The sequence below is a fragment of the Oryzias melastigma genome, linkage group LG21 (genome assembly GCF_002922805.2).
Source record: "Oryzias melastigma strain HK-1 linkage group LG21, ASM292280v2, whole genome shotgun sequence".
In the NCBI taxonomy this organism is placed as follows: Eukaryota; Metazoa; Chordata; class Actinopteri; order Beloniformes; family Adrianichthyidae; genus Oryzias; species Oryzias melastigma.
The window spans coordinates 19,705,973-19,733,365 of record NC_050532.1 but is presented as its reverse complement, the minus strand read 5'-3'; the positions used below and the strand labels follow the sequence as shown (position 1 = coordinate 19,733,365).

General features: G+C 37.8%; 3 protein-coding genes across 5 annotated transcripts in view; all 3 read right to left on the bottom strand.

Moving 5' to 3' along the window:
* Positions 1–6,377, bottom strand: part of LOC112154885 (INO80 complex subunit D) — a 10,050-nt gene extending 3,673 nt beyond the window's left edge. The window contains exons 1-8 of one of the 2 annotated variants that reach the window (XM_024286118.2): positions 5,600–6,377; positions 3,979–4,222; positions 3,087–3,892; positions 2,932–3,019; positions 2,625–2,849; positions 776–885; positions 551–684; positions 21–238 (exon numbers count right to left, since the gene is read on the bottom strand). In XM_024286118.2, the coding sequence (XP_024141886.1) occupies positions 21–238; positions 551–684; positions 776–885; positions 2,625–2,849; positions 2,932–3,019; positions 3,087–3,892; positions 3,979–4,196 (1,799 nt within the window). In that variant the 5' untranslated portion in view covers positions 4,197–4,222; positions 5,600–6,377. Of the gene's footprint in view, positions 1–20; positions 239–550; positions 685–775; positions 886–2,624; positions 2,850–2,931; positions 3,020–3,086; positions 3,893–3,978; positions 4,223–5,599 lie in introns of those variants that run through there. The other variant, XM_036217542.1, reaches the window with a different exon arrangement.
* A 153-nt stretch (positions 6,378–6,530) lies between these two features.
* Positions 6,531–17,571, bottom strand: LOC112154886 (NADH-ubiquinone oxidoreductase 75 kDa subunit, mitochondrial). Of its 2 annotated transcripts, XM_024286119.2 has the most exons (19): positions 17,352–17,571; positions 16,968–17,050; positions 16,620–16,717; positions 16,426–16,533; positions 16,276–16,352; positions 16,072–16,153; positions 15,871–16,001; positions 15,609–15,794; positions 13,553–13,687; positions 13,374–13,488; positions 13,155–13,300; positions 12,951–13,079; positions 12,756–12,885; positions 12,523–12,683; positions 12,288–12,442; positions 8,076–8,251; positions 7,862–7,996; positions 7,692–7,764; positions 6,531–6,658 (listed from the first exon to the last, which is right to left on the bottom strand). In XM_024286119.2, exons 2-19 carry the CDS (start codon positions 17,047–17,049, stop codon positions 6,567–6,569), a joined length of 2,211 nt encoding a protein of 736 aa, XP_024141887.1. In that variant the 5' UTR covers position 17,050; positions 17,352–17,571; the 3' UTR covers positions 6,531–6,566. The 2 variants fall into 2 exon arrangements, with proteins under 2 accessions (XP_024141887.1, XP_024141888.1); XM_024286120.2 differs by lacking the exons at positions 15,609–15,794; positions 15,871–16,001 and having other exon boundaries at positions 13,553–13,683.
* Positions 17,572–18,629: 1,058 nt separating this feature from the next.
* Positions 18,630–22,559, bottom strand: gpr1 (G protein-coupled receptor 1). The gene is made up of 3 exons (XM_024286121.2): positions 22,189–22,559; positions 21,175–21,244; positions 18,630–21,093 (listed from the first exon to the last, which is right to left on the bottom strand). The coding sequence occupies exon 3, from the start codon at positions 21,055–21,057 to the stop codon at positions 19,984–19,986; it is 1,074 nt and encodes a 357-aa protein (XP_024141889.1). The 5' UTR covers positions 21,058–21,093; positions 21,175–21,244; positions 22,189–22,559; the 3' UTR covers positions 18,630–19,983.
* Positions 22,560–27,393: the final 4,834 nt, after the last annotated feature.

Sequence of the window (27,393 nt, the reverse complement as noted above, 5' to 3'; positions counted from 1 at the left end):
AGCTTAACAGTGACTCAGACCTGACGCTGGTGTGCGAGGGCATCGCCAGGCTCGACAGGGGCATTCCGAGGTTCTGGGGCAGCGCCGGGGGGATGGGTTTCTGGGGCCTCCGGGGCCCTCTCCTCCGCTTCTTTTTGTGTTTTTTGGTGAGTGCCGGCGGTTTGGTCTTTTTCCGTGGCTTTCGCTGTTGCTGCTGGTGTTGCACTCGCCGGTTTCCGTCACCTCGGAGGAAGTTGTCCTACAGGCAGGAATGGAAAGGAATTTAAAACTTTTGAAGCTACAAATAAAACTGTCACTAAACAAAATCTACATTTAAAAAAATATGTAGCTATAAAAAACAATGTTTTGATTTATTTTTTCCTTTTTTTATCTCCAAAAATTACAAAAAAGGCAGATTTTTTTGTATTGGACAAAACTGTTTTCATCCTTTAGGGTTAAGAACTAAATTATCAAAAATAAAGGCTATAACACATTTTAAAAGCAACTGTAGTTGTGCAATCTGTCAATCAAAGCAGCAGCTTAAAGACATAAAAACGGAGCCTGAACTCACCATCTTTTTGGCATGCTCTTCACAGAGGGGGGTCTGGTGCGTGATGTCAAACACGGGGATGGAGCACTGCTGACCATCCGCAAACTTGGCCGTGCAACTCGCAAAGAGCTGCTGGGAACGATTCAACAGAATATCTACACAGACTGATGAAGGAAATAATTCAACAGGTTGGATTCAAACTGGAAAAATGCTAAATATAATAAAGCTTCATCTGAGAAAAGATACGCTGAAAGCAGTGTTGGGTGAAGGGCAGAGCTCTGTTGCTGCAGGTGTGACCTTTGGTGTTGCCGGTGCAAGTCCCTGGATCTGAGCTCTGCCGCCTCGTTGGAGACAAACTGAAACCATGAAGAAGATCCAGAACTTTAACATTCAAAGCAAGCCAAAGAAATCTCCAGGTAGGGGTGGATACTGAAACTCTGGGTCGAGTTGGTACTGAAGTGTACCTGTACCATAAAAAACATGGACTTTGCTGTTTTATTTTGGATATGTGGTTTTTCTAATGATGGAGGACATTTATTAAGAAAATTAAACTCCACATTTATTTTCTGAGTATTTCTTTATTCAAATCTTTGTGAATCAAGAGAAAAAAAATAAAAGGCTTAATAGTTAGGGCTGTAACGAATATCAGAGTACTCGGATACTCACAATCAGCTCCCAAAAATTTGAGTACAAATATTCAAGATCGATGGTTCGTATGTGGAAACCCACTAAAATTCACAGAGGATTTTGATGACTAAAGCTTCAAATTACCACACCACAAAAACAGCCCAATTACTGTGTATTATGTTTAATTATTTTTGTTATTTGTTGCTGATCCATGTCTGTAAATGACGGCAACTGGAAAGCATACATTAAGAATAGAGATGGGTAATTTGAAATCCTTATAAATATAGTAGAGTGAGGTAAAAATACAAAAATCTGGATATTTTTTGCTTTGAAATGCAGAATAATTCAAATCCAAAGCCCTTTTTCAACTCTGAACAACTTTTGTTACATCCGAGACTGTTTGTGGGATAATTTACATTGTTACTTTTTATTTGTTTTTTGTTGTTCTTGTTCAAAAATAAAATTAAAAAGAAAGAAAAAGAAAAACTAGCGAGTTTTTTCTTGCGGTTAAAAAAAAGACTGAAGCTTCATTTACTGAAACAAGTTCTAAAAAAAACAAATTTGCGCCAGTGATTACATTAATTTGATTCCGGAAACTCTTTGTTTACACAATCATTGTAATTCCAATTCTCCAGTGGAGAAATGCGACTTTTCATAACGGCTTTGCACTGAATGCAAGGCTTTAAAAAGCTGTAGAACTTTGAGGATGGGAAAACTGTGGAGAACATTTTTAGGATTTGTTGTTAATTGATACAAAACAACAGAGATGTTTAAGTTTTGTTTACTGATGAATTTAACCAGAAGGTTGACAAAAAAAAACCCCAACTTGTTTAAAGTGACAAACACCATCTATTTCTGTCTAAATCTTTGTATTTTTATCAATTTTGTTGATTCTGATCTCCTGTTCTAAATAAAAGTAAAAATGATTATGATTTATTACGTCATTTTGATTTAATAAATCCAGTAAAAAGACAGCAACTTTTCAAACATTAAATTACAAAGTAAGAATCGTGGTCCAATTCAGGAATCGAATCACCACCTAAGTAATGATCCACAGCTCTACTAATTGTGACGTAGAAAATACACTGGGTGGGCCACAAGCTCCAGCATAAGAGCTCGTAAACAGAGAGCTCTCAGCAACAAGAAGGCAAAGGGGGGCGGGCTTGCTACACACCAACACTCCCGCCCACAACTCAGAGATAATGAACTCCTGCAGAATTAAGTCCTAGAAAACTATTTTGGATTTTTGCCAAAAATAAATAATCCTAATTAAAAATCCTGCTGGGAATAGTTTAAAAACATATCAAAAATAAATTTAAATAAAGCATCTTAGGCACATTCCTTCACCATATGGTGCTGCTTCATTATACTTAATTGTATTTGGAAAAAATGTGACTGTTTTTTATTTTTTTTTTTAAAAATATAATCCATTCTTACTCTCAGGTGAGTGTGACAGATGTTGGCTTACCACGTGGCGGTGTGTGATCCACCGTTCAACTCCTGCATCAGCTGCCCCGCACAGTCGGGGTTGCTGCTGGCGGCGTGCAGCAAGGCTTTACGAAACACGTAGCGATATCTCTTCTGTCGAATGCGCGCCCTCTCCTGCCGACACATGTGCTTGTATTTCTCCTGGAGGTATGAGCAGAGCCGAAGGAGTCGCGTTCTCCGCGAGCATCCGCCGTCTTCGTCCAGCCTGCGGAAGGCAGCACACGGCGGTCGTCATGATGAGAAATCTGGATTTCGTGTCACACCCACTTATGCGTTTTGATACAAACCCGTTTGGCGGCCTGAACACCTGAGAAGGAGCGAATCCCTCTGCCTCTTCAATGTCATCATCTCCACTGTCCTCTGACCAGTCCAACCCTGGAAGACAGCTTGTTAGAGTCTCATTTTTAAAATACAAATAGAAAAAAAATGTCTTAAAGCTCACCAAAATGAGGAAAGAGGTCTCCATGCTCTCTATGTCTCTTGGCACAGATCTGCACCAGGTGTTGCAGCCTGGCCAGGCAGCTGACTGAAGGTGTGAAGGCCTTTGGACGCATGACGACCACATGCTGCTGATTGTTGCTGCCGTCGTCCTTGCAGTTGGGCAACTGAGTCGCAGTGAAAAGCGTTTTCCTGCCGAGCGATGGTCCGGCGTGTTGCCCCGGACTGGGCGCCGCGTTGGCAGGCACCCCTGGAGGCAGAAAGTTGACCGTCTGAGGTGGTGGTGGATTGCATAATAGACCCTGCTGCTGCCCTGGGAAGGTGAAGGAAGTTGCGCTGGAGTGCTGACACTGCTGGAGAAGACCTGGTTGCTGCCTCTGGAGATGAGTGTTGAGCGGGGATGAGGGCCGCACCCGCGGGATGGGAGAGGGGGTAAAGTGCTCAGGAGGTGGCTGGAAAACGTTGTCATGACAGAGTTTCTGATTGAGCACCAGCCGACTCTGTAGTTTTTTCTTCAGAGCACTGTTCTTTCGAGGAGTGCCCACCTCGTCGCCATCTGTATCGTCCTCGTAAAAGGCAAAAGGGTCCAGTAGCTCCCCGTCGGGGAGGGGTAACAGACGTGCACAGGGGGGAGATGGTGGAAGGTCCTCAATGCCATTGGGAGCTTTCAGAACTAAAGAGGGAACAGTTATGTTGAGAGCTACTGACTCCAAGTGAGCTCGAGGGCGCATCTCCTCCAAAGCATCGTGCTTCTTTTTCCGCTCCTTCTTCGGTATAAAGCCGAGAACCTGCAGATGGCTATTGCAGTACCTAAAAAAAAAAAAAAATGGATACACCATAAGATGAAAATCCAAAGTTTTTATAAGTTCGATTTAGTGTCGATTTAAGACACACACCTGCGATCCTCAGACTTTGGGATGGGGTTGGTACACCGCTGGCTGTTGTACTTTGCCACATATTCACACTGCTTGAAGGGAGCCGTCTTGTCCTCCAGAACATGCCGGATGCAGAACGCGTACCCATTTAGTCTGCGCTGTTTGCACAGCTTCGGACTATATGAGCACAACGGCTTATTGTCCACCTCTGAGAAGTGTATGTGTTTGCCTTCATACATCACGTTACTCTTGTCCTTGACATCAGCTGATGGGATAGAGATTAAATAAAAATAACTTTTAAACTTCATTCAGTCAAAGTAATTGTGACTGATCATGCAAAGCTGAAAAACACTTATTTTCTGTAAGCATGCATTTGTATTTATTCCCCAGCAAACATGTTTTGAATGTGAACTGAAACCACAATAAAAAATACTTATTTTGCAACTGAAAAACCCATTGTTGATTGCTAATGCATTAAACCAACTTTTACTTTGAAAATTAAGCAAAAATTGGCTTCATATTTCATCCAGAAAGTGTGTAGCAGCAACATATGTTCATATTTTTTTCCACTAACTATGAAAGAAAACGTTGTACTGTTCGTTCCGATAAGCTCAGAAAACTTGTGAGTGTAATTATAAACCAGCTGAACACAGCATGACCAAAAAGTCACACTATATGACTTATTACGTTATTGCTCTTTCAAACTTCACTGAGGAAGCCAAAGATAAATATCAGCCGCACTAAAACGCGGTGAATTGTAAGCAGTTCCGTTTCACTTTGAGGTTTTAAAGTTTCAGAGGTAAAAATTTAGTAAACGCTGGACACAAACTGACAAATTAGGAGTGTGGAGTTTAAATTAGTATTGGTTATTTATTTAACTTTAGGAGGGAACTGGTCGTGAAGCAAACTAGCGTGGGTCACCCGATGACTCCAACTGGTTTCCGGGAAGCTAGCCAGCTAGCTTAGCTCCAATACCAAAAGACAGCTGAAAAAGTTCTTACCATAATAAACTAGTGAAATATACGTCCAACATGCGTAATTGTACTAATCTAAATAGTATGTTTGCAATAAGTTTGGTGAGTTAAACGAATGATCACGTGGGTAAAAAAACGAAAAGTCAAATTTGCTAATTAGCTAGCAAAGCTAAAAACACAAATTGGTAGGCGGTAGCTAACCAGGAAACGGAAATATCGGCAAATGGTAACACTATAAAAGGTGTAGTTCCAGTCTAGTTTTACATCGGTAAATGCAAATATGTTCATAAAATACGTAAAAATAAAAGGGAGATTTTGTTCGATGCTACTTTTGTAATATTATGATCAAATACTTGCAAACAAAGGGTATACATACGAGGCTTGAGGCCTGTTTTCCCAAGGCCTTCGCACTAATCGATATGAAGTCCGATTACCGTGGGTACAGTTTGACATTATCAGGCTATAAACGACAGAAGTGTCACTAACGAGTAACTATTACTGGTACTTATGGGACTGTACAAGTATATATAGCTGTAAGATAAATAATGCATAGAGGCCTATAAACTTAGCATGAGCGGCGGCGTATAGTAAACACGCCTGCCCACCGACGGTCGTGGAGAGCGCTCCGCTCAGAAATCGAGGTCGCGGCTGTGAACTACTTCGCTTACCTTGAATTGGTATAGGCTGCCAAAGGTATTCGCTCCAGACAGACCGCTGAAATGTCTAATAGAATCAGCTAGGCTATTTGCGCATCGATCGTCCAGATAGGTTGTTAGCGATGGTCTTCATCGAGTTGGATTTCTCTTGAAATAACGATGAATGTAAAAATAGAACTATCCACCGCGAATTACAAGCAGTAGGTAGGCTGCTGAGGATTTTTGTTGGGTCCAGGGCAGACTCATCACAGCACCACTACAGGCACTGCGGGGACATGACAACAATCCGCTCAACAACAACAACCTCTCCTACCATATTGGAAACTCAACTTTGTTAAAAATCTTAGTGTGCCGGGATCCTGTCAATACTCGTCTGGACGCATATTAGAGTTTGTGTGGAGGACTGAGCAGTGTCAGATGTTCACGATGGAAACTGACAATTTGAGACAGATTGATGTTAAGGTGTTAAAGAGTGTAAAAATCCACCTGGACCACGACTGTCATCCACATGAATGCGTTATCAGCCTGGCTGCCACACTGCAGCGTGCAGTTCACTGACAGTGCAGCCCGAGTCAAACAAAAAAACAAATGCATAAAAATGCACATCCTGTTTGAAAAAGTTTAGTCACTAAATCCTTTGACCCAAAAAGTTTTATTTTGAAAAGAAAGAAAAAAATCTCATATCTGCAAAATACAATTCTTTAAAAATAAACTTTGCTCTCAATCTATTTAAATAAAATGCACATATTTAACAAATATAATATATGAACTTTAACAATAAGACAATACATTGTAACTTTTTAATAAGTTAGAAATGTTTAACTTTAAAATTTAAATGTTTATTTTGCAAATCTAATGTGACATTTTTTGTATTCACTTAATAAAATATATGAATAATCAAAGTAAATACTTAACATAAGTGCAAATATAATTTGTGCGCATCTTTTTTTTTTTTTAAACTTTAGCAGTCCATTTATCTTTAGCATATGGTCGGCTCATCCACAGCCTGTGCTCCTTCTGTTACAGCTTTTACACATTTTGCCATGGTCTGGGAGGCTCTGCTTACAGGATCTGTGGATACAAGTGCAGCAAGGATTAAAAAGAAGCAGAAATGATAAATAAATCTATATATATGAACAAAAGCATTGATGATTTAACAGTTCATATTCATTGTGAACTGCTGGTAATATCCCTCCTTGTGGTGAGTTGGGTTACTTCACCTTCATATAAATTATTATATGTCCTGAAAATCTTTTTTTCCCCACAAAACTAGTAAATATATAAAAATGTATTACAGATCTGTAATCTGTTCATAGTACTTGTTTTTCCTATTTTTTCTTTTTTTAGATTTTGTTAAGAGGATAACAAATCTATCAAATTCCCAAATGTTAACACATGTAATATAAATCTGAACATTTTCAGAGATTCAGAAGATTTTCCATTAAATTAAATATCTACAGGCACATACACAGCTGGTTAGTGATTTGCATAATACTCCAGACCCAACACTTATTTACTTTATTAATTTTAAAAAGCTCACATAGTAGTTTCATTACATGACTGGTTAAATCATTCATTTATTAGAAATTAATATGATGGTAGGACATTCTAAATTCATTTTTTATATAGGTTAATAGATTTTTAAACAATTAATTTGGATCATAACTAGATAATATGCTACTTTTCAGTTCTTTAATTATTCCATTTGCTTAATTTGACACTTATTCTTTAAGATATTACATCAAAGACTATTTAAAGACCCACTCTGATCATGTTTTGATATATTTTTAAAGTGGAAAAAACTTTGAAAATACAAGCGGATGAACTGGTTCTTTTCAAACAAAATTTTTTGTCCACTACTGATTCACAACAATTTGAACTAAATATATATATATATATATAAGGAAATGTTAAGCCGAATTTTCTTTATACATATCCTCCATTCTTCAGAAAGATGGTACAAAAACATGTAAAAACCATCATTTTCATCAGACTTTGTCTTCAAAAAAAAATATCAAAACTGGATGTAAAAAAATGATAACTTAGGAGTATCAATACAAAATAAAATCATCTAATTATCAGTTTGGTTCATTGATCAACCCACCCGTCATGTAGAAGTCTCTCACGGTAAGCTGTGGGGGGACTAAAGGTTCAGTTAGGAGAGCCTGGTTCACTGTCTGAAACAGATGGGGCATGCAGACATTAGCATTGCATTACGCATCAATTTCTCTGCCTGCTGAACAACAGATGAAGTGTAGGTAGATAAATGCTGACCTGAAACAGCTCAGCCACCTGTTTAGAATAGTTGGCCTCCTCAACTTCATCATACCGAACCAAATTTGGGGAAACTTCTGCAAGTCGGTTGCGCACCTCATCCAGAGTTTCATATGGTAGCTTCACTCCTGCAAGCTTCATTTAAAATGTACAAAAAAATGAAAGCCTTCTATTTGGTTGAACATAACCCAACGGCACTGTTTTCTATTGAAACCTCAGAAATGGCCCTGATGATCCTCCAGTCCTCCCTGGCCATGCCTGGAGGAGTCACAGCCACTCGGGTCTGCTGGGCCCGGCCCTCTGTGTTCACGTAGGTACCGCGTTTTTCAGTATAAGCAGCGCCGGGAAGAATTATGTCCGCCATTGGGGCCCCCACATCGCCATGGTGACCTGGGTAGTTGTAATAAAAGTATTGAATGCTGATGCTAAGGATAATGCTGCAGAAGTGGAAAGATTGACTTCAACCGTTGCTCCACCAAACTCTGATCTCATTTCAGACTCAGCTGAGTCATGCAGAAAAAGCTTCACCCATTTTTCACATCTTTGAAACTGTTTATTGAGCCTCTCTGCTGAGACATCTGAGGGAATTTTCTTGGGTTTTGAGAAACCACTCTGTACGCCCTCAGCAAAAAGTAGCCTATTTAAGTGTACTGCAAGTATACAAAAGTACTGCAGTCTATACAAAAACAAGGCAGTACACTTGAAGTTTGCTTTTTTTAAACTCCCGACAACCAAAGAAAATAAATATTATTCAATCAATTTTTTTTTTCATTTAACCAAAAACTACAATTCCCTTCACATTTTGCATCACTGAAAAGGCCCAAACATTCTCAGTAGACACCAAAAGGAGTTCCTTCAGAAGTATGCAGCGGTTTGGAGATATTCAGGGGACACATTTACATTGCTGGTAATCAGGAGGACTATTTATATGGAGCTATTTTGGGGGCATAAATATTTGAAACCCAAATAAAACATTTTGAAAAAAATATTAGTGTTTGGCAAAAAAAAAAGTAAAATGTCCAAAACTTGAACGGGCCATAACAGTGTTTTTGACGCCCGGTTTGTACGTGATAAAACTGCTTTTTACACCCATACTGGGACAACTTCAGACTATGATAGTACAGACTAAACAGCCATTTTCTGACAGTATTTATCACAGTTTTAGGAGTCAGTGAAGGTAACGGGACTGAAGTTACCACCCTCATCGATTTTGATTCGTCCTTTGTGTTAGCCCCGCCCCAACGCCGCCAAAAGTTTTGAAACTGAAATTTTCAGATTAAAAAATGAAAAAAAAAAAGAGTTGAAAAAAAAAATGATTTGAAAAAGAAAGTTTTGACATTGAAATTTTGAGTTTTGGAATGTAAAAAAAAATTGAACATTTGAAGGAGAAAATAATTACGTTAATTATTACAAATTACATAATTACAAAATAGCTCCATATACAGTATATCCATAGATTTTAAACTTTGGATGTATTCAGACTGGAAACATTTGATTTGTTTAAGTTAACTGGCATTTATTTACCTTGATAATCTGGAACAAATTTACAGTCTGAGGGGGTTTTTAGACTGGAAAAGTCCACACTGAGTCCTTACCCTTGTGTTTGGTCTGTATTCAGACTGACTTTCCTGTTCCAGACCAAAGCTTGTAGACAAAATAGGACTGAAGTTCTCTTTAGTGATTGGACATGAATTATGAGGGCGGGGCAAAGCAATAAGAGCAGGATTAGTGGAAGTTCTTTTGCACTCCTTGACGGAATAGTTAAATTATTCAAACTTTATATTTTGATGACCAACTTTGAACATCAATGTGTATCACGTTAAAAGTTATTTTAGTGAGCCTGGATTCATCCAATCAAATTCAATGAGTTGCTGTGACTCATTGTTGCACTGCCACTGTGTTAACATTAGGGGTGTAACGGATCACAAAACTCACGGTTCGGATCGTGTCACGGTTTTAGGGTCACGGTTCGGATCATTTTTCGGATCAGTTGAATGTTAAAAAAAATACGACAACAACGATATGAAAGCTAATTTTTGGAAATGCTTCAAATTATATATTCAGTATCAATATAAAGTACTTCCCACACACAATATTTATATATGCAACATTAAAACGTTTGCTCATTGACACCCATTTATTAAAACAGAATATCTTTAGAGTTTGAACACAAACAAAATACTAAAACATGTAGTTTCTGACTACATTTGCATGTCTTGTGACCAAATCTACAAAAACTGAGAGAAAATAATGCTTTAAAATAGACAGCTGCTTCTCCAAACTCGGAGATTCTTTGAATCCAGAAATGTAAACGTGTACCGATGCTTTTATTCAGGTCTTAACATTAAATAAACCTGATATCTATCCATCCGCGTCAAGTTGAGTAAAGTTTGTGACGGAAGCTGCAGGGTTTTTCCTGGCTTAAAATAAGATGGTGGTGTCTCGTGGGGACTTCAGATTTGTATACCTTAACAAGTTTATTTTACTATTATTGTGGTTATTTCATAAACGTTATTGAACATTCTTTCAATTTACATATTTTACTATTATTAGATCACCTCATTATAAAACATAAATGGCTCAATGTAACTAATTGAGCCATTAGTTAACTAATGTAATGTAACTAATTGAGCCACTAACAAACCGTATATTGATACACAATAAAACAACTAATTATTCTAGTTTGAAGCTCCATACAAAAGCCTCAGGCAAATGTTTTAACAAAACCCTCAAATTCATCACTTCCAACTCTTACAACTAACTGGATGCCCCCCACCCCCACCCCTCTGTCCGTTTACGAGCATGCGCACTCTCTCCTTTCCTCTTTCCGCTCGGCAATAGACAGACTGTCTCCTTTTTTCTTTTTTCATGGAGGTTCTCCTCTAAATCAGGTGTTTAAACTCCTGATTTTAAAGCGTGTCTTCTCTCCCTCAAACTCTGTGGGTCTGTCGGTCATAAACAGCGCAGCTGTGGAAGTAAAGTCCAGTCGGACCGAACCATTTTCAATTTAGAGGAGGGGGGTCCGCAGACGATGTTTCCAAAGCAAAAATATTTAAGTATTGTTACCTTGACATTAAAATCTAAATATTTGCGAATATATATTGGTTATTGGTTTACTGAAATAATTGTTTCTGTTGTATCATTTTGTCATCATTCGGGTCTCCGTGGACTCTCTCTCAGTCTGGGCTCCTAGAATCAGCCACATCCCCCCTTTTCCAGGAGCTGGTGGCGGCCGACACCAAATTCTCTATGCAGGAAAAACGCTGAAAGCTCCGCCCACACGCAGCGGGAGATTCAGGAACAGACTTTAAGAAATAACCGTGAAGCTGTTACTTCAGCGCTGGTCAAAACAAAGAGGATTTACAGGAATTTGACAGAATTTCATTGATGTGAACGGACAATGATTAAAATTATGAGAGCCCAAGGTGTGTGCGCTCGCTGGGGGTGGGGGTCGGAGTGGTCCGCGGTACACACGTGTCCGAACCGTGTCCCGAACCGTGGCTTCTGATCCGTACGGATCACGGATCATCCGTGGTCCGTTACACCCCTAGTTAACATCCAGTAATGACGGCTACGGTGGCCGTTTTGGTTTCAGTTGTTCCTTTTTGAGCATGTAACCTATTCAGACAGAGTGGTTCCTGGTGTCAGACCAGGGTCTACTTGGGTTTTTTTTAGAAAATGTGTCCTCGATTATCGGGGGAAATGATCTGGATCACTTTAAGTGAACCAAATGGGTCCAGTCTGCATACAACCTGAATACACCCAAGCATTAAAATGTGGTTGGTTGAACGCAGGCTCACGAAAACAACTTTTAACATGACACACATTGCTTCTCACACCGTTTTCCTGACAATCTATACGTCATAATCCCTTATCAGTGTACCTTCTTACGGTAACCGTCTTGCAGCATACCTCCGCTGTATCAAAGTAGCACTAAAAAGTGTTGTAACAGATTCAGACGCTCAGAATTGGTCATCAAAATATACGTTTGAATAAATGAATTAGCGTCCATTTTTCCATCTCTTGTTGCTTTGCCCTTGTAATTCCTGGCCAATGACAGAAGAGATTTTTAGTCACATGGTTTTGTGTACAGGCTATAGTTCATAACAGAAATGTCTGGTTAGACACCAGTCTGAATGCAGACAGAGCATGATTCAGGACTCAATCAGGACCAAATTAAGTGAACCAACTGACTTTTCCAGTCTCAATGCACTCTTAAAATGTTCTAATTTATTCTGAAGAAATATTCAGTTAGTATACTTTCTACACTGCACATACATGCAGACTTGCTATATTTTTAATCAAGTATACTTTATAAAATAAACTTCCAAGTTTACAACAAAGGTATTCAGAACCAGACTTGTTGGTATCAGCACCTCTTAGAGACAACAGACCGATCCGATAAAAACAAAAACAAAAGGTTGACCTTGATATATAACCAAGCTGTCTTCTGGGAGATCCTGTCGGGTAACGGATCCAGAATCAGCCCCGAGCAGGAACAAAACTTTGGGTGGGTTCTCCCTTATCGTCTTCACTCCTGGCTTGTACCCAAGATCAAGTGCTGCCACCTGACTGGCCACCCTCATCACACAGCACACGTGTTACTCTGAAAATCCCTTTAGAACTTCATGCTGGTACTGATGTCTTTAGAATCGAATCACCTGTGAAGCACGTTGACAATCTTCCATGTTTCCTCTACCTCCCCGCTGACGTGAGCCTTCCGAGCAATGCTCGACACGGCAGCCATTACTGCAGCCCCGTCCTCCCTCTGCAGGCAGCTGCTGCCAACTACAACCACAGGGTGCTTTGTTTTTGTCACAGCCTGCAATAGCAGAATCAACATTTTTAGAGAAATAAATGATTAAAAATACTAACTCAGACTGAATCGAGTCACCTGGGAGAACGGGTGAATTCCTGAAGCAATTTCTTGTAGGACTTTTGGAGACTCTCCTAGATGATCATACGTGTAACTGAGGTCCACTGGCTTTCCCAACAGAGCCACGTGTAAGTCGTTGTGCAGCCAGCTGCAACAGTTTACATGAAAGCATCATTTTAGTTATTTCAGTCACATTTAAGAAAATGTTTTCACCTTTTTCTGATCCGTGCGTTGAAAAGAGGAGCCTCAAAGCGCGGGTTAGTCCCCACCAGCAGCAGGAGGTCGGCTTCCTCGATCCCAGCAATGCCAGTGTTTAGAAGATAGTTTGAACGCAAGTCAGACCTAAACGAGCCAGAAGGAATCTTTCGTCAGTACTACTAAACCCTGAGCCTTTTTGATTTTCTTAGTCTGCCTTACCCAGCTCCTGCCGTGGGGAACACCTCCTCAGTGCACAGACTGTCACTATTCAAACAATTGAGCAAGTCTTTCAGACAAACGAGAGCCTCTGCCTCCACCAAGCCTCCAACGACTGCAGCGATGTCCCCTCCTTTAGCTCCCTGCAACTGTCAAAACACGTCACTCAAAAATGTTTCTTTCATTTTCTCACATTTCTTTTTATGTTGAAAATGTCTTAACTGCTCCAGCCACTTGGGCGAGCGCATCCTCCCAGGACGTGGGCACTAACTGGCCTGAGTCGTCCTTCACCAACGGCTGGGTCAACCTCTGTCGCTTCAGTCCATCGTAGGCAAACCTGCCGCAGGAAGTTGAAATATGAGGGAGACATAAATCTGTCTGTGACGCGACAAAGATCGAACCTGGTTTTGTCCGAGATCCACTCCTCGTTGATGTCCTCGTTAAGGCGAGGCAGAACTCTCATGACTTCGCCGCCCCGCGTGCTCAGGACGATATTGCTGCCCACGGCATCCAGAACGTCAATGGATTCAGTCTTCCTGAAGATAAAAGAAAACAATGCTAATGGACATTTTTGATGTATTAAAGATCCACTTTGATCTGTTGTAAGAGCGTTCAGAGAGGGGTGTTTTTTTTTTAATGATGATTATGATGTTTTTAGCCAAAATCTGTGACGCTTTTTATGACATAGTTTCTGCAGAGCGGAAGTAGTTAATTAAAAATCCACCTCTGTGTTGTGAAGTCTTCTGTCACCCATAACTGAGAGCCCTAAAGGGGCTTACACACCACCCGCGTCAGCGCACATCCAAACAGCCACTTTCAATGAAAAGTCAATGCAGAATTCCAGAATTCCTGGCTTTCGTATCTGGAACGCGCGTTGCTACACAAGTTTTCACGCATAATCACAGCAACGCAGCACTGTGACCAATGAGGGACTCGGATTTGGGAGTGTTGCGTGTGTAGCGTCCGCTTTAGAGCACAGAGGGGCCAAACATGATCACGAAGGATAAATTAATTATTGGAGTTTGTGCCTGCTTGGATTAATATAACACCCAGACAAACATTTAAAGGGTAACCAAACAGGGAATTTTGATTTTCTGTTTGATAGAATGTCCATTGCACCAGATAAATAAATACAATTGAAATTAAAATAAACTTTCAAAGTCAATAATAACACATATAACCACAGACTATTTGAAATCTTGTTCATTTTTACATCAGTGATTCACTATTTTCCAGAAAGAGTCACAAAATGCGCAGATTTCCTTCATTTAGTGCCAGTCATTTCTGATCGGCATCACATTGAAGTACAAGAACTCCCAGGACACCATTTCCCACAATGCACTGTTCTGTAGTCATCAAGGTGGCTTGCATCCAGCGCAGCTTTCCAGTTGCACCTGCCCAAGTAGGTACCTTGCACCCGCCTCTTTTTTGCGATAGTTTCATGATGATTGCCAGGTGACGTCAAAACTACCCAACATGCACTGCAATCCAGGGGATCTGCGCAGCGCTGTGAACACCTGTGTGATCTCAAATACACCTATTACTAGAGATTCAGATCACAACGTCAGACTTTTGAAACCTAAATGGTTTGACCAATCAAAAATTTCAACTGTAATATCTCGATTCAACCTGCAGGGGGCAACACACAGACAGTTTTTGACAATATTTTCAAGAATTAAACAAGTTTATTTTAATTTATCAAAAATGTGGCAATGACCAACAAACAGTACTTTTAAAGCCGAATTTAAAGAGGTCAACAGCCAAAAAAAGTTGATTTAGGGTTTGGTTACCCTTTAAAGGAAATGAGTTATGAAAACAAAAAAGCCTGGAGCAAGATTTACAGCGATTTGATTTTTTCCTCAGAGGTTCTCTCTATTGTAGGTGGTGGAGGAGCGCTAACGAACAGTAAAAATACAACAGAAGAAGAATTCCCTTCCTGCGTGACCGCACTTGTCCCGTGTGGATACCACCTGCTGAGTGCGCGTTCATAAACTCGCGTAGAGCACGTTTCCTGAACGTGGTCGGTGTGTGTAAGCACTTTTAGTTTCCACACTTTCCCGTTAGCCTACAGCCCCTCACACTAGTTTGCATTTTCAGTGCTACAAAAATGGCGAGCAATAATATCACAGCGATCCAGCCGTACAGTGAGCCAGATCCCAGCTCAGACAAAAAAAAACCAAAAAAACAAAGTCACACATGAATGAATGAATAAAATAGAGTGGAGCAAGAGCTGGCAAATTTTCTACGTCACAAATATGCTCTTTTTCAAACTACATCTTTTAGTCTGCTTCTGATTGACAACAATTTGAATAAAAAATACTCATAAATGCTATTTCGAGCCTAATTTCTTTGATATATTTCCTCCATTATCAGAGAAATGTGACAAGAACATGTTAAAAACACCAAAAACAATAATGATCGAACTGGGTCTTTAACGTGCTGTAAACAATTTTAGACCTGGTCTCCCACGGGCGAGCCGTGAAAGCGTATGGCTTAGATGTTAGGGCTCCAACTGGGCAAATATCGATCACGTTTCCAGACAACTCGGACATGAACATCTTCTCCACATAGGTGCCAATCTGCAAGTCGTTGCCCCTCCCAGTGGTGCCAAGATCCTCCACTCCTGCAATCTCACTGGCAAAACTACGGAAAGCAAGAACTAAGTTACGCCATCAAAGTCACAAACGCTAAAGCTACTTGGATTCAACGTTGGACCGACCGCACACAGCGAGTGCACTGAATACAGCGCGTCATGATGGTTTTGATGAGAGGGCCGATGTTTTTGTCTTCCACAGCTCGTTTACCCTCCGTGAAGCGGCTCCTGTCGCTGCCAAACTGCATGGACTGGTCCTTCACGTAAACACAAACCTCAGAACCGAGTCCGTCTAAGCAAAAACTAAAAAGCTCATCTTTGATTTACCTGTAGATCACATTCACCCCCTTGGTCACAAATTGGACAATCTAAAGGGTGATTAGCCAGAAGGAACTCCATGACACCCTCTCTGTAAATATAGAAAAATAAACATTTACTTTGATAGAAAATATGTTAAGTTAGCTTAAATAAAGTGCCAAATATTTCGAGCTAGATAAAATTTTGCTTTTATTTTTTTTTTAATAATCATACCTGGCCTTCCTAGTTTTGTCAGAATTGGTTAAAATGTTCCAGCCTTTCATGACAGGCATTGCACAAGCAGCCACAGGCTAGAAAATAAACAGTTTATTTTAAGACAATGTGTGCCATTCTGAACAGGAAGAAAGAAAAAAAAACACATACCTTTTGAACTTTTTCAATTTCCACAAGACACATCCGACAGTTTCCAGCCACCGACAAGCGTTCGTGGTAGCAGAAGCGAGGAATCTGCATACCTGCCCTCTCGCATGCCTGTGATGAATTTAATCAAATATCAACAACCTGAGATGTCTACATAACGTACCGTCTTAGAGCATGGCATGAAATTCCTACATTACCTGCAACACAGTCGTTCCTGGCTCCACCATGACAGGCTTTCCATCCACAAACACCTCCAGGAAGTTATTGGCAGCTGCTGCTGTCATTGCAGTGCGAGCTGCAGGCAAACAGACAGAAATGATGCTTTTATTTTGGTAGTTTGCACTGGTATCCTACTAATCCTAAAGGTGGCACAAGACCCAAAGGAGCCTGCAACAGCCTGGTACCCAAAGTGAAATCTGGCAGATCTGTAATCCTGTATTTAATCCATCAAGTGGAACAAAGTAAGGAGGGCAAAGCAGCACATAAACCCTCCCAGCTTCTCCAGAGTAAAGAAAGCTCAGTTATTAAAAAGACAGACCCCCTACCAGCATTGTGACGCGCAGACAAACCCCCTCTGGCGATGGCCGCTGGAAAGAGACTGCCCCCCGCAACAGGCAAACGCAACATGCTGGGAAAAGATGTTGGAAACGCAACAGCATCAGCTGTCTGCAATAAGAAACGTACACGCGGGGAAAAAACAACAAAATAGCTCAAATGCTATAAACCTTTAGCTAAATTAGCCACGCGCTAACAGCAGCAGAATTAGCTCATATTTCCATCACTGTTTTTGTGTACTCTGCAACAATAGAAGTATTGTGAACCACGTAAAAATATATATATTTAATGTAAAAACTTGTGTTGCTTTAACTTTAAATAGATACAAGCTAGTTATAAATTGTCCACACGGTTTATTTAGATGGTTTGCTTACCTTAGCCAGAGTTCTCGGAGTGCTTGCAACACAGATTGTGCAGTCTTCCTATTCTGCTGCGTCACGGATTACCTTAATCCGAATTGGAGGGACACGTTCCAATTTAAAATTCAACAGTGTAGATTTTTACCTACCTTGTTTGAATATGTTTGTTTAAATATTTGACATATTTGCTGTGACAGAAAAAGGATTTAAATGTGAAACGTTTCTTAAGCGTTTTTTTTTTAAAGATTTTTTCTATAATAATAATACTTGTAAAACGTATATTTATTTTAGAACAAGGTAAGTGTCTTTGTGTTTTTTTGGGTGTTTTTTTCTTTTTAAATTTGTTTTCGTGTTTTTTGCCCTTTTTGCCTTTATTTTGCCATTTTTTACAACAAAAAAAAAACAAAACACACAACTTTTTACACCAATATCTTGTTGTCCTTCCCAAAAATGCAATACATGCTAATTCAATTCGCCAGTTCAGGATTAAAAAGCTGTTTTTTCACATAACTAGAGATAAACAATGACTAAAGAGGAACTTTAATCTAAAACTATGCCACATTTAAAGCTTAAATAATTAATTTAGATATATCACTTCATGGATTTCATTATTAGATATCAGTTTATAAGGAATAGATTAAGCGAATATTCTATAGTATTCTATTTATCTGATTTTTATGGCATTGTTTTTATTGGCTCTTATATTTGTATTATCACGAGTATGTATTTTTATTTATTTTCTTTTTACTTTTTTAAACTCTTTTAGCTGATGCATCTTTGTGGCAAATGGACGTTGAGTCTGTAATAATGTATCTATACATGATATATATATATATATATATATATTTGGGTATGTAAACATATCACAACAAATTATACTGCAGCTGCACTCATCATTTCTGTGAATGAGTAGCCTTTAATTTTAATAAAAGTTTAGGCTTTTATTTGTATTTCTATGAATCTTTATTACTTTATTTGTTTAACATAGCATAATTTGGTATCTCATGTTGTTTTTCCCCCTCCACTAGTTTCCTTTAATTCCACCCCGCTTATCTTCATCGCATCACTTATCATTTTCCGCATTTGAACTTGCAGCTAATTGTTTTTCTTGGGTTTGTTTTTCCTGCCAGTTGCTTCCTGTGTTGATCTGAGTTTAAATGTGGTTTTCATGGTTTGATGGACTGCTGTAATTCATTAAAGGTTTATTTAATGGCATCCTGTCTCCGGCTGGAAGGCTGCATCTGTGTCATCTCTGCCACAGTGACTCAAATTGGGACTTTAACTGCTCTCCACTGCAATTTACAACATATGAATTTTTAATTCAGTTGAAAGAAGGAAATCAATACAATGAGACGATTCAAACGTCTTCTTACAGAATTAACAGTTATGTGTCAGAAAGACTGACTTCTTTGAAGAAAAAAAAAATATAAATTCCTTTCTGGCTGCTCATATTTTCTTTGCAGCCACATGTGGCGGGCTCTAAGCAAACAATTAGCCAGCCATTGCGGGTCTGGGTCAACTTCAAAGACAGTCCAGGAAATGTCTGAATTTGTAATAAGATCCTCTGGAATATATAAAGGAATCGCACATTTTGACTTATTTAAACTGTTACAGTCTGTTTTCATTTTGGAAACATCATGAAACAATTAAGCTAGCCTTATGTAAAGACAAAAGAAAAAAAGGAGCAAAAGTGAGATTAAAAGAAACTGATTTTGTTATAACAAAAAGTAAATTCTACAAAAAAAACATGATAATTAAGACACTGATGAAAATAGCCTTTTTTGTCATGATGGACGACATATGTTCAGAAAATTAAGCTCAAAATGTCTTAATTCAAATCCTTGTGAATCAGGAGAAAACCGAAATAGATTCATTAATGTCTTCGTTTTCCTTGTCTGAGCTGGCCTCTGGATAAATCCAAAATTGCTCACTATCTTTGTTGCACCGGTTATGTTAGGTTGGGGATGTGAGGGGCTGTAAGCTAGCAGGAGAGCATGTAAACAGAGAGCTCTCAGCAATGAGGACAGGACCAAACCAACAACTCAGTGTTACATTTCTATTGAAGTACAACCACAGTGCAGAACTGTTTCATAGAAAATAACTTTATTTTTTTTTTATTTCTGCTAAAAACTGAATAATAATAATTAAAAGACCACTGGAAATGTTTTTTAAAATAAATCAAAAGATGATCGGAGTGGGTCTTTAAACATTTAAAACCTTTTTTAAATAGATAAATGCATAAATAATTTTGTGAGAAATGTAATTTGCTTATTATTTCAATACATTCTACACACAGCAACTGTACATTCTGGTTTAAAACTTTCACTAGCAATGATCAGGAGCCAAAAAATAAATATTGGACTCCAACAGTAATTTCACACAATAGTCGTCATTGACATTTAGAATTTCAAATCAACTAATTTGTTGCTTATTAGTTAAAAAATAATAAAAACAGTTAAAAAATGAAACTGGCTTGAGTGAAGGCTGATAACTGGACCACATTGTGTTCTATTTTCTATCAATTTTTAAAAAAAAGTATCAAGCAGGGAAATGTTGACCTTCGAGCTGAGACGCTTTACCTCTGATAAAGGAACACTCAGCTCCCACAAACTATTTTCCAAGGACAGCGTCACATGGGTGACTTCTGTCACAGCTCTGATAAAGCCACCGGCTCGTCTGGGAGTCCGTCTGGAGGACCTGTGGGCACGGACTCAATCTCCGTGGCGGAGATGGACTGGCTGAGCTCTCGGAGGGAGCTCTTGGTGATGTCCAGACAGGCGCGCTTCAGGATGTGCCGCACCTTTTTGCCTAGAAGCATGTAAAGCAAAGGGTTTAGGCAGCTGTTGAAAAAACCCAAGCTGGTGACCAGAGGGAAGCCGGCTCTCAGAATGTCATGGAATTCCTTGGAAGAATGGATGGAGAGCTCCAGCAAGTTGAAAATATGAAAAGGCGTCCAGCACAAAAAGAACGCCACGATGACAGCCATGATGGTTCTGGAGAAGCTGGACTTGCAAACAGAACCTCCAGACTGACTGACTCTAACAGACAGAAAAATGCCCGACACACATATAGCCGTAAACGGCAGAAGAAAGCCCAAAGTCGTCCGAATGACCACCATGGAAATGTGAATCGTAGCTGCTGTGTGTACGTTGTGTGTGTGGAAGTTATTGAAGCACACAACTTTGTCAAACATGATCACGGTGTCACGAAAAATGAGAGCAGGGCTGCTCACAACGGCAGCCAGCATCCAGATGCAGCCGCACACGAACCAGGCTTTCTGCACCGTGCGGCATCTCTGAGACCAGTTCAGGTGCACCACCGACACGTATCTGTCTATGCTGATGACGGTGAGAAACAGGACGCTGGCGTACATGTTCATGGCTGACACGAAGGAGTTCATCTTACACATGACCACGCCAAAGTTCCAGTGGAAGTCCCTCAGGATGTAATCGACGTAAAAGGGCAGGAAAAGCACAAAAACAAAGTCTGCCAAGGCCAAATTGAGCAGCCAAACACTGTTAACCGTCCTTTTGCTTTTGAAAGCGGTCACCCAAATGACCGTCCCATTCCCGACGAGCCCAGTCACTATACATATGATGTAGATGACCACAGAGATGATGTGGATGGTGTTTCTTTCCTCGTGGTTTTCTTTAAGGTACTCGGGGTCGCCATACTCCATATCGTACTCGTAGGAGTAGTTTCCATAATCCTCAGCAGCCATTGTTGTAGGGAAGTGGGCTTTCCGCCGACTGTTGATCTGTGAAGAGAATCCCCCGTGATAAGATTGAACTTTATGGCAAATGACGTAAATATTGGTGTCCTGACACGATGTTCTCACCTCACGCAGTAATTTGTCTGCTGATCAGATGTTCCAGCTTCCTGTTTTGAAGTTGGACTTGGGTGTGTCACTTTGTGACGACATCCATTTAGAAAAAACAAAAGAGAAAAAGAAATAATCATAAACTTTTTTCCTCCTTAAACAGGATTTTAACCCTTTAACAACAGAGCTCCAGTGTTCATATTCTTTCATTTCCTTTAATTTTTTTAATTGTTAACACAATCAACGTTATTCCAGCAGATTCTGAAGGAGAAAAGCGGTGCTTGCATTATATTAAAGACGCCTCACGTGTTAAAGGGTTAAACACAGTTTTACAAAATGTGCCATATTATTATTCAACCAAGTTTTAAAAAAAATGAGAACCTTATTAAAGGCATTAAAAACAAGTAAAATGTGAGAAGTCACCATTAAAGTGATGAGCTTGCCAAAACTAACTTCCCTTTGCGGAATTTTTAAGATGTTATTGCCTTTTAAGCACCATTTTTGTTGTTCACAATAAGAAAATGTAAGCAGAAACATAAGTTTACATCACTTCATGAAGAATTATGCTTAAACTATTAAAAAAGTGATTTTATTGAAATATGTAGCTTGAAAAAATGTGTTTACCATCATTTTATTTACTTTTCTGATTGTCTCATGAATGTATTCCACACAAGAACAAGAAAACAGTTATAGTTTATTGAAATATTGGGATTTTTTTGGATATTTTTTCTTAGTTTTATTTTTTACTTCACCATTTTTGTTATTGTGTGCTCTTTTCTCATTATTATTTTACCCTGACCTAATAAGCAAATAAAGAAAAAACTAATAATAATTTATTTTAATGGCCTATCAAACTGTTATTTATGTTAAAAAAGCTTAAATGTGTTCAAAAACAGAAAAATAAATCACTAAAAAAATGGCAACAAACAGGATTTTTTGACATTATTATTTCTACATGAAATACAGCTTCCTAGAAACAAACGAATGCACAGATGTCTTCTTTTTTCAGCTGTGAGGCTCAGATTCTCTTACCTACACGAGCAGCTTTCTGGTGTTTTTTGGGTGAAAACTCCAGCAGGAAATCTGAGATCTGCTCCTCGTATCCCGATGCCACAGCAGCTTTGTTTCCTGTCTCCTTCAGCCTCTCTGGCTCTTGTGGGCTGCGTGTGAAGTCCCTCCGTGATTTTGTCCTCTCTGTCTGCTCTCTCAGCCGTGGGCGCGTCTGATCGACGCGTCAAACTAGAGGGAAGAAAGAAAAAAAAGTCTCCATCTGAGAGGAGAAAGCTTTTATTCATGGCGGCTGGGGCTGCAGGGTAAACCAACAGACCAAGCTTTACTGCCCAAAGGGGAATTTTGAAATCCGCCTTTTTTTGTTTGTTTATATCTTTGATTTTAGGTCTCTGCTGGCGACTCACTGCCATAGCAACTTTTTTTAAGTTTTAGAAAAACTTATAAAAAGTACAATGAAAAAGATTTTTTAACTTACTTCTGGTTTAATATATCCGATTTATGTGTGCGTAATGCTTGATTTGTGCGTAACTTTAGATTTGTGTGTGCGTAATTCTTGATTTGTAACTCATAAAATACATTATGTACATGAGTACAAAAATGTCAAAATAAAAAAAAAATACAATTTACACATTCACAAATTAAAATTCCAACAGCTTGAAACTGATTACACACGCAAATCTTTAAAAATCACGCGCCGTGTCGCTGTCAGGGGCGGGGCTGCAGAGAGAGAGATCGGATGTATTAAAGAGATAAATGTTCTCAAAACGCTTATTTAGATTTTTTTTATATGAATTATCGGGCATATCTGTTTAAGAAAGTGGGAAAATGTCAAGTTTTTCGGGATTTTTTTCACATATTATTATTATTATTACAAGAATATAAGAAAATTATGAGAATTATATATAATTATTATAAGAAAACTTTGATGACCGAGCATTCTAGTAGCATTTAAACGTATCACTTACGGACAAATCAGTGACGTGAAATTAGTTTGACTACAGATTTGTGCTTAACTGAAGTTTTGTGTGTGCGTAACAAGTGATTCATGCATGATTTTTAAAGATTTGCGTGTGTTAGTTTCAAGTTGTTGGAATTTTAATTTGTGCATGTGTACATTTTATTTTGATTTTTTTTTTTTATTTTGAAATGTTTGTGCTCATGCACATAATGTATTTTATGAGTTACAAATCAAGAATTATGCACGCACAAAGCCTAAGTTAGGCACCAATCAGGAATTACGTACAAATCAGGAATTACGCTCATACAAATCGGGGTGATACTTATTTCTCTCCATACTTTTAGGAAACACAAAAGAAAAAACTCATTCACAGTATCAATTGTTTCTATTGTGAAAGTATTCTTAGTGGTCTTTTTATAATTATTTATTATAGCAAAAATAAAAAATATTTTTATTGTATATATATATATATATATATATATATATATATATATATATATATATATATATATATATATATATGAATTCTAAAATGTGGGCGGGAGTCAGGCTCGGATAAATTCCCAACATTCCTTTGTTTACACTCTTTTCTCACTAGCTAAAAGCGCTTTACAAGCCCAAGCTAAGATTATCATTTCGAAAGAAAAAAACATAAAAGTAATTATCAATGCAAAAAGATAAAAGTTACAGAGCTAAGCTAATGGGCTTTTCTTTTTCTTATGCTAATATTAGCTTAGCGCAGCTAAAAGAAAAAGACTCGGAGCGATCCAGCTGTACAGTTTGAGCCAGATAGCAGCTCAGACAAGAAAAAAATATTTATTTATTTCATTTTCATGGCACACTATAATAAATTACTTAAAGACGTTCATGGATCTATTTGTTTGCAAGCGGATGAATCAGAATTGGAGTGCATAAATGTGGAGCAAGGCTGTGGAACAGAACCACTTAAGACAATGTACAAACATGAAGGAATTTATAAAAAAAATAATTTAAAAATATGATTATTGATAAATATGTACATATACATAAGTTAACAGGGAAATAGTTGTAAATAATGAATTTAAATTTGAATTGTATGGGGAAGAACTTGCTGGAGGATAGGATTTAAATGGAACCAAATGAGTGTTTTCACATGACAAGTATAAGTGTCAGATGTGTATTTGTCTCTATGTGTATATTTATCTATATGTGTAATTATGTGAGTGAACTGGTATCTATGTACTCATTGGAAAGAGAGAAGGACTATAATAAATAGTAGGGGAACAGGGTGTGGTGGTAGGTTCAGTCTCCGGCATGGAGATGAGTATTTATGAGACTGTTACTTCTTCACACTCCCTTTTGATTTTTTTTTTTTTTTTTTTTTTTTTTTTTTTTTTGCAGTCGTCTCCTAGTTTTCCTTTACAGCATATGTCTGAAATACAATAGTATCATATATAAGGAAAAAAAAAATTTAAAATATAAAATATATTTTTTTTATCAAATGGACAAATCTGAAATCACAAAAAACCTCAAAAAGTGTAAAAATTCTGACAATTTTATTGTTTTTCTTTGGTTTTTGACAATTTCCTTTAGAGGTCACCCAAACAAATCACCTCCACACTGTAAAAACTAAATCTCAAGAAAGTAAAAATTCTCTTATTCTCTGTCTTAAAAGAAAAATAATCATATCGAGAAAGTTTTTCAAAAGCAAAATTGTTTAAGAAAACGTGTCTCTTTACTTAAATAAAGAATTTTTGACCATTTTTTTCCCCCAATTGGCAGATTTATTATTTATTTATTATTTGCTTATTTAAATAGAATCTGCTAATGGTGTAAGAATATTTTCTTTTTTTAAGGGGCCTGTTTTTGCAGTGCATTTAACCCTCTGCAAACTCCTCATGTACATCCATGATCCTTTGCTCTTCCTCTTGGGCTCTTTCTTGGTTGCTCAAACCTAAGTAAGCATCCAAAGTAGTTTATTTCACTAAATTTTCAAATAAATGTCACTCCATATAAGTATTTGACTCTACAGTAAAAAGCAAATGAGCAGACTATCTGTTTTATACTCACTGAAAAAGACTTCAAGGTACTGCTGTCTAAATGACATTGTTTTAGTTTTTCCTGTCTGCTGAATTGGATGCTATAGTTTATACAAATTCTTCATGCTATCTTCCAAAATATTTTTTTAATGATTAAAAAATACTTTAATTTATTCTTATCAAATATGAATTATCTTCACATCCTAAAAATGTTACATTTTAATGCTTTGAGAAAAGCTGTTTAAATAATGGCTTTGATTACAAATTAATCATAGTCTAAAAAAACATGTTTCTGCTTGGATCTCCAACCCAAACATAGATATTTTGACAAGTATCTCAAAAAAAGACAATATATATTATACAATATATATATTGTAAACTTAAAATGTTCCAATTTAGTCTGAAGATGGTCTATACTTTAGTGTACTTGCCATATTCAAGTTTTTTTTTTAATTAAAATAAGCTTCAAGAGTACTACTTTTTGAAAAGAGGAATTGCATTTTTGATGTAAGAAACTTGAACTATGAATCACCAGATGTAAAATTCAAAAACAAATCTGAAAATTTCAAAACTGTTGGCAGAGAAGCAGCAATAACTCAAAGGAGTTTTGAAATCTGCTAATTATAATTGGAACATGTCACAATCTAGTAAATTAGCCACTTATCCTGCAATGTTACCAGCCTCTGCCTGAGAAATGTTTTCTTAAATCAAAAATCTCGTCTGTATCCTTTGACCTTTAGTTTTTCCCCTTTGTTCTCCGTTTGCTTTCATTTTTCAGATCCTAAAAAGAAAGAAAAAAAAAACGTTTGTTCTGACTGATTTCTTGTCTGGTTCTGCTTTGCTCAACTCCCACCTGCAACCGTTTACTTTCTGATCTCCACTCTTCCATTTCCTCGTCTCATCTCGGCTTGCTCATCATGCCTGCTCTTCTGAGCATTTCCCAGCATTTTTCCGAGTAGTTACGCGTTTGACCTTCTGCTGAACTGCTGCAGCCTCCTGTGTTTGGAGCACGCTCCAGCACCGAGGTGCAGGTTACAACCATGGAGCAGCCAGGATGAACTTTAAGGTTCACTTTAGTGGATTTTTCCAATGAGATCACTTCCCAACCACTTTCACACCCTCTTATCTATTTGGTTGTGTCTGCATTTCTTCACCTTCAGAATGTTTTGGGGAGGGCTTTTGCTTCATATATTTATTTATTTTCTACATCATTTTACTTTGGTTCATGGTGGCTCCCATCCCAACTCTTGGCCAGGAATAGTCATCAGAATGTCACACATTAAGGCAATTCCTCCAAATTTGCTCTTTTTGGAATGTAGGAGGAAGCTGGAATACTAAATGAAAACTTAAAAAAAAACACCTTGATGAAAACTGTGTTTTTCATGTTCTTGTGGCATGTCTCTGATGGTGGAGGATATAAAGACAATAGGAGAGCACAAGGGTTAAATAATGAAGGGTATTATACGATAAAAACAAAGAAAATACAAATAATTGAGCAAAATAAACTTCAACTGGTACTATCAAAGTCTAGAAATTAAAAAAAGGAAAAAAATTAATTAATTTTGTAACTTATGTATGAGAAATGGGATTAAAAAGACAAATAAAATCAATGCTGGTTTTCTTTTACCACCAAAACAAAATTTTATTGAGATAAATTACTAAAAAAAAAAGAAAAATAGGAAAGAAAACATTCATTTCTAATCCAAACAATTAAGGTATTTTAAAATGAAATAAATTATTTTTCTAATAAAGATTTTAAACAAACAATGACATGGAAATATATTTTTTAAATAAAGCAAAAGTGGTAACTTTTTCTGGTGACTTTTTTAATATTTACATATATTATTTACCTTTGTTGTTCTTTTAGTCCTTCTGCACAAGGGAGTTGCTGCTAAATTTTGTTGTATGACAACAATAAAGCAATTCTGTTCTATTCTATTCTATTCTATTCTATTCTATTCTATTCTATTCTATTCTATTCTATTCTATTCTATTCTATTCTATTCTATTTTACCAAAACCAAGGAGAAGGGTATCAAAGCAAAATATAAATAAATAAATAAATAAATACCAATTCTAATAATAATAAAAATAAACAGATTGATAACAGGATACATAAATAGTATATTAATTGTAATATCCATAAAATAAAATAAGAAAAACTTAAAATTCTTGAGTTTATTATTTTTTTACGTCATATGTAGATTGGTAAACGTTGATAATAACAATATAATGTTTTTTTTTTTTTTTT

Excerpts from the sequence above, each read along its gene's own strand:
- gpr1 (XM_024286121.2), bottom strand. The coding sequence starts at position 21,057 with ATGGCTGCTGAGGATTATGGAAACTACTCCTACGAGTACGATATGGAG.
- LOC112154886 (XM_024286119.2), bottom strand. The coding sequence starts at position 17,049 with ATGTTGCGTTTGCCTGTTGCGGGGGGCAGTCTCTTTCCAGCGGCCATC. Across the intron at positions 12,886-12,950 it reads AACGCACGGATCAGAAAAAG|CTGGCTGCACAACGACTTAC; the intron begins GTGAAAACATTT and ends AAACTGTTGCAG. Across the intron at positions 12,684-12,755 it reads GAATTCACCCGTTCTCCCAG|GCTGTGACAAAAACAAAGCA; the intron begins GTGACTCGATTC and ends CTGCTATTGCAG.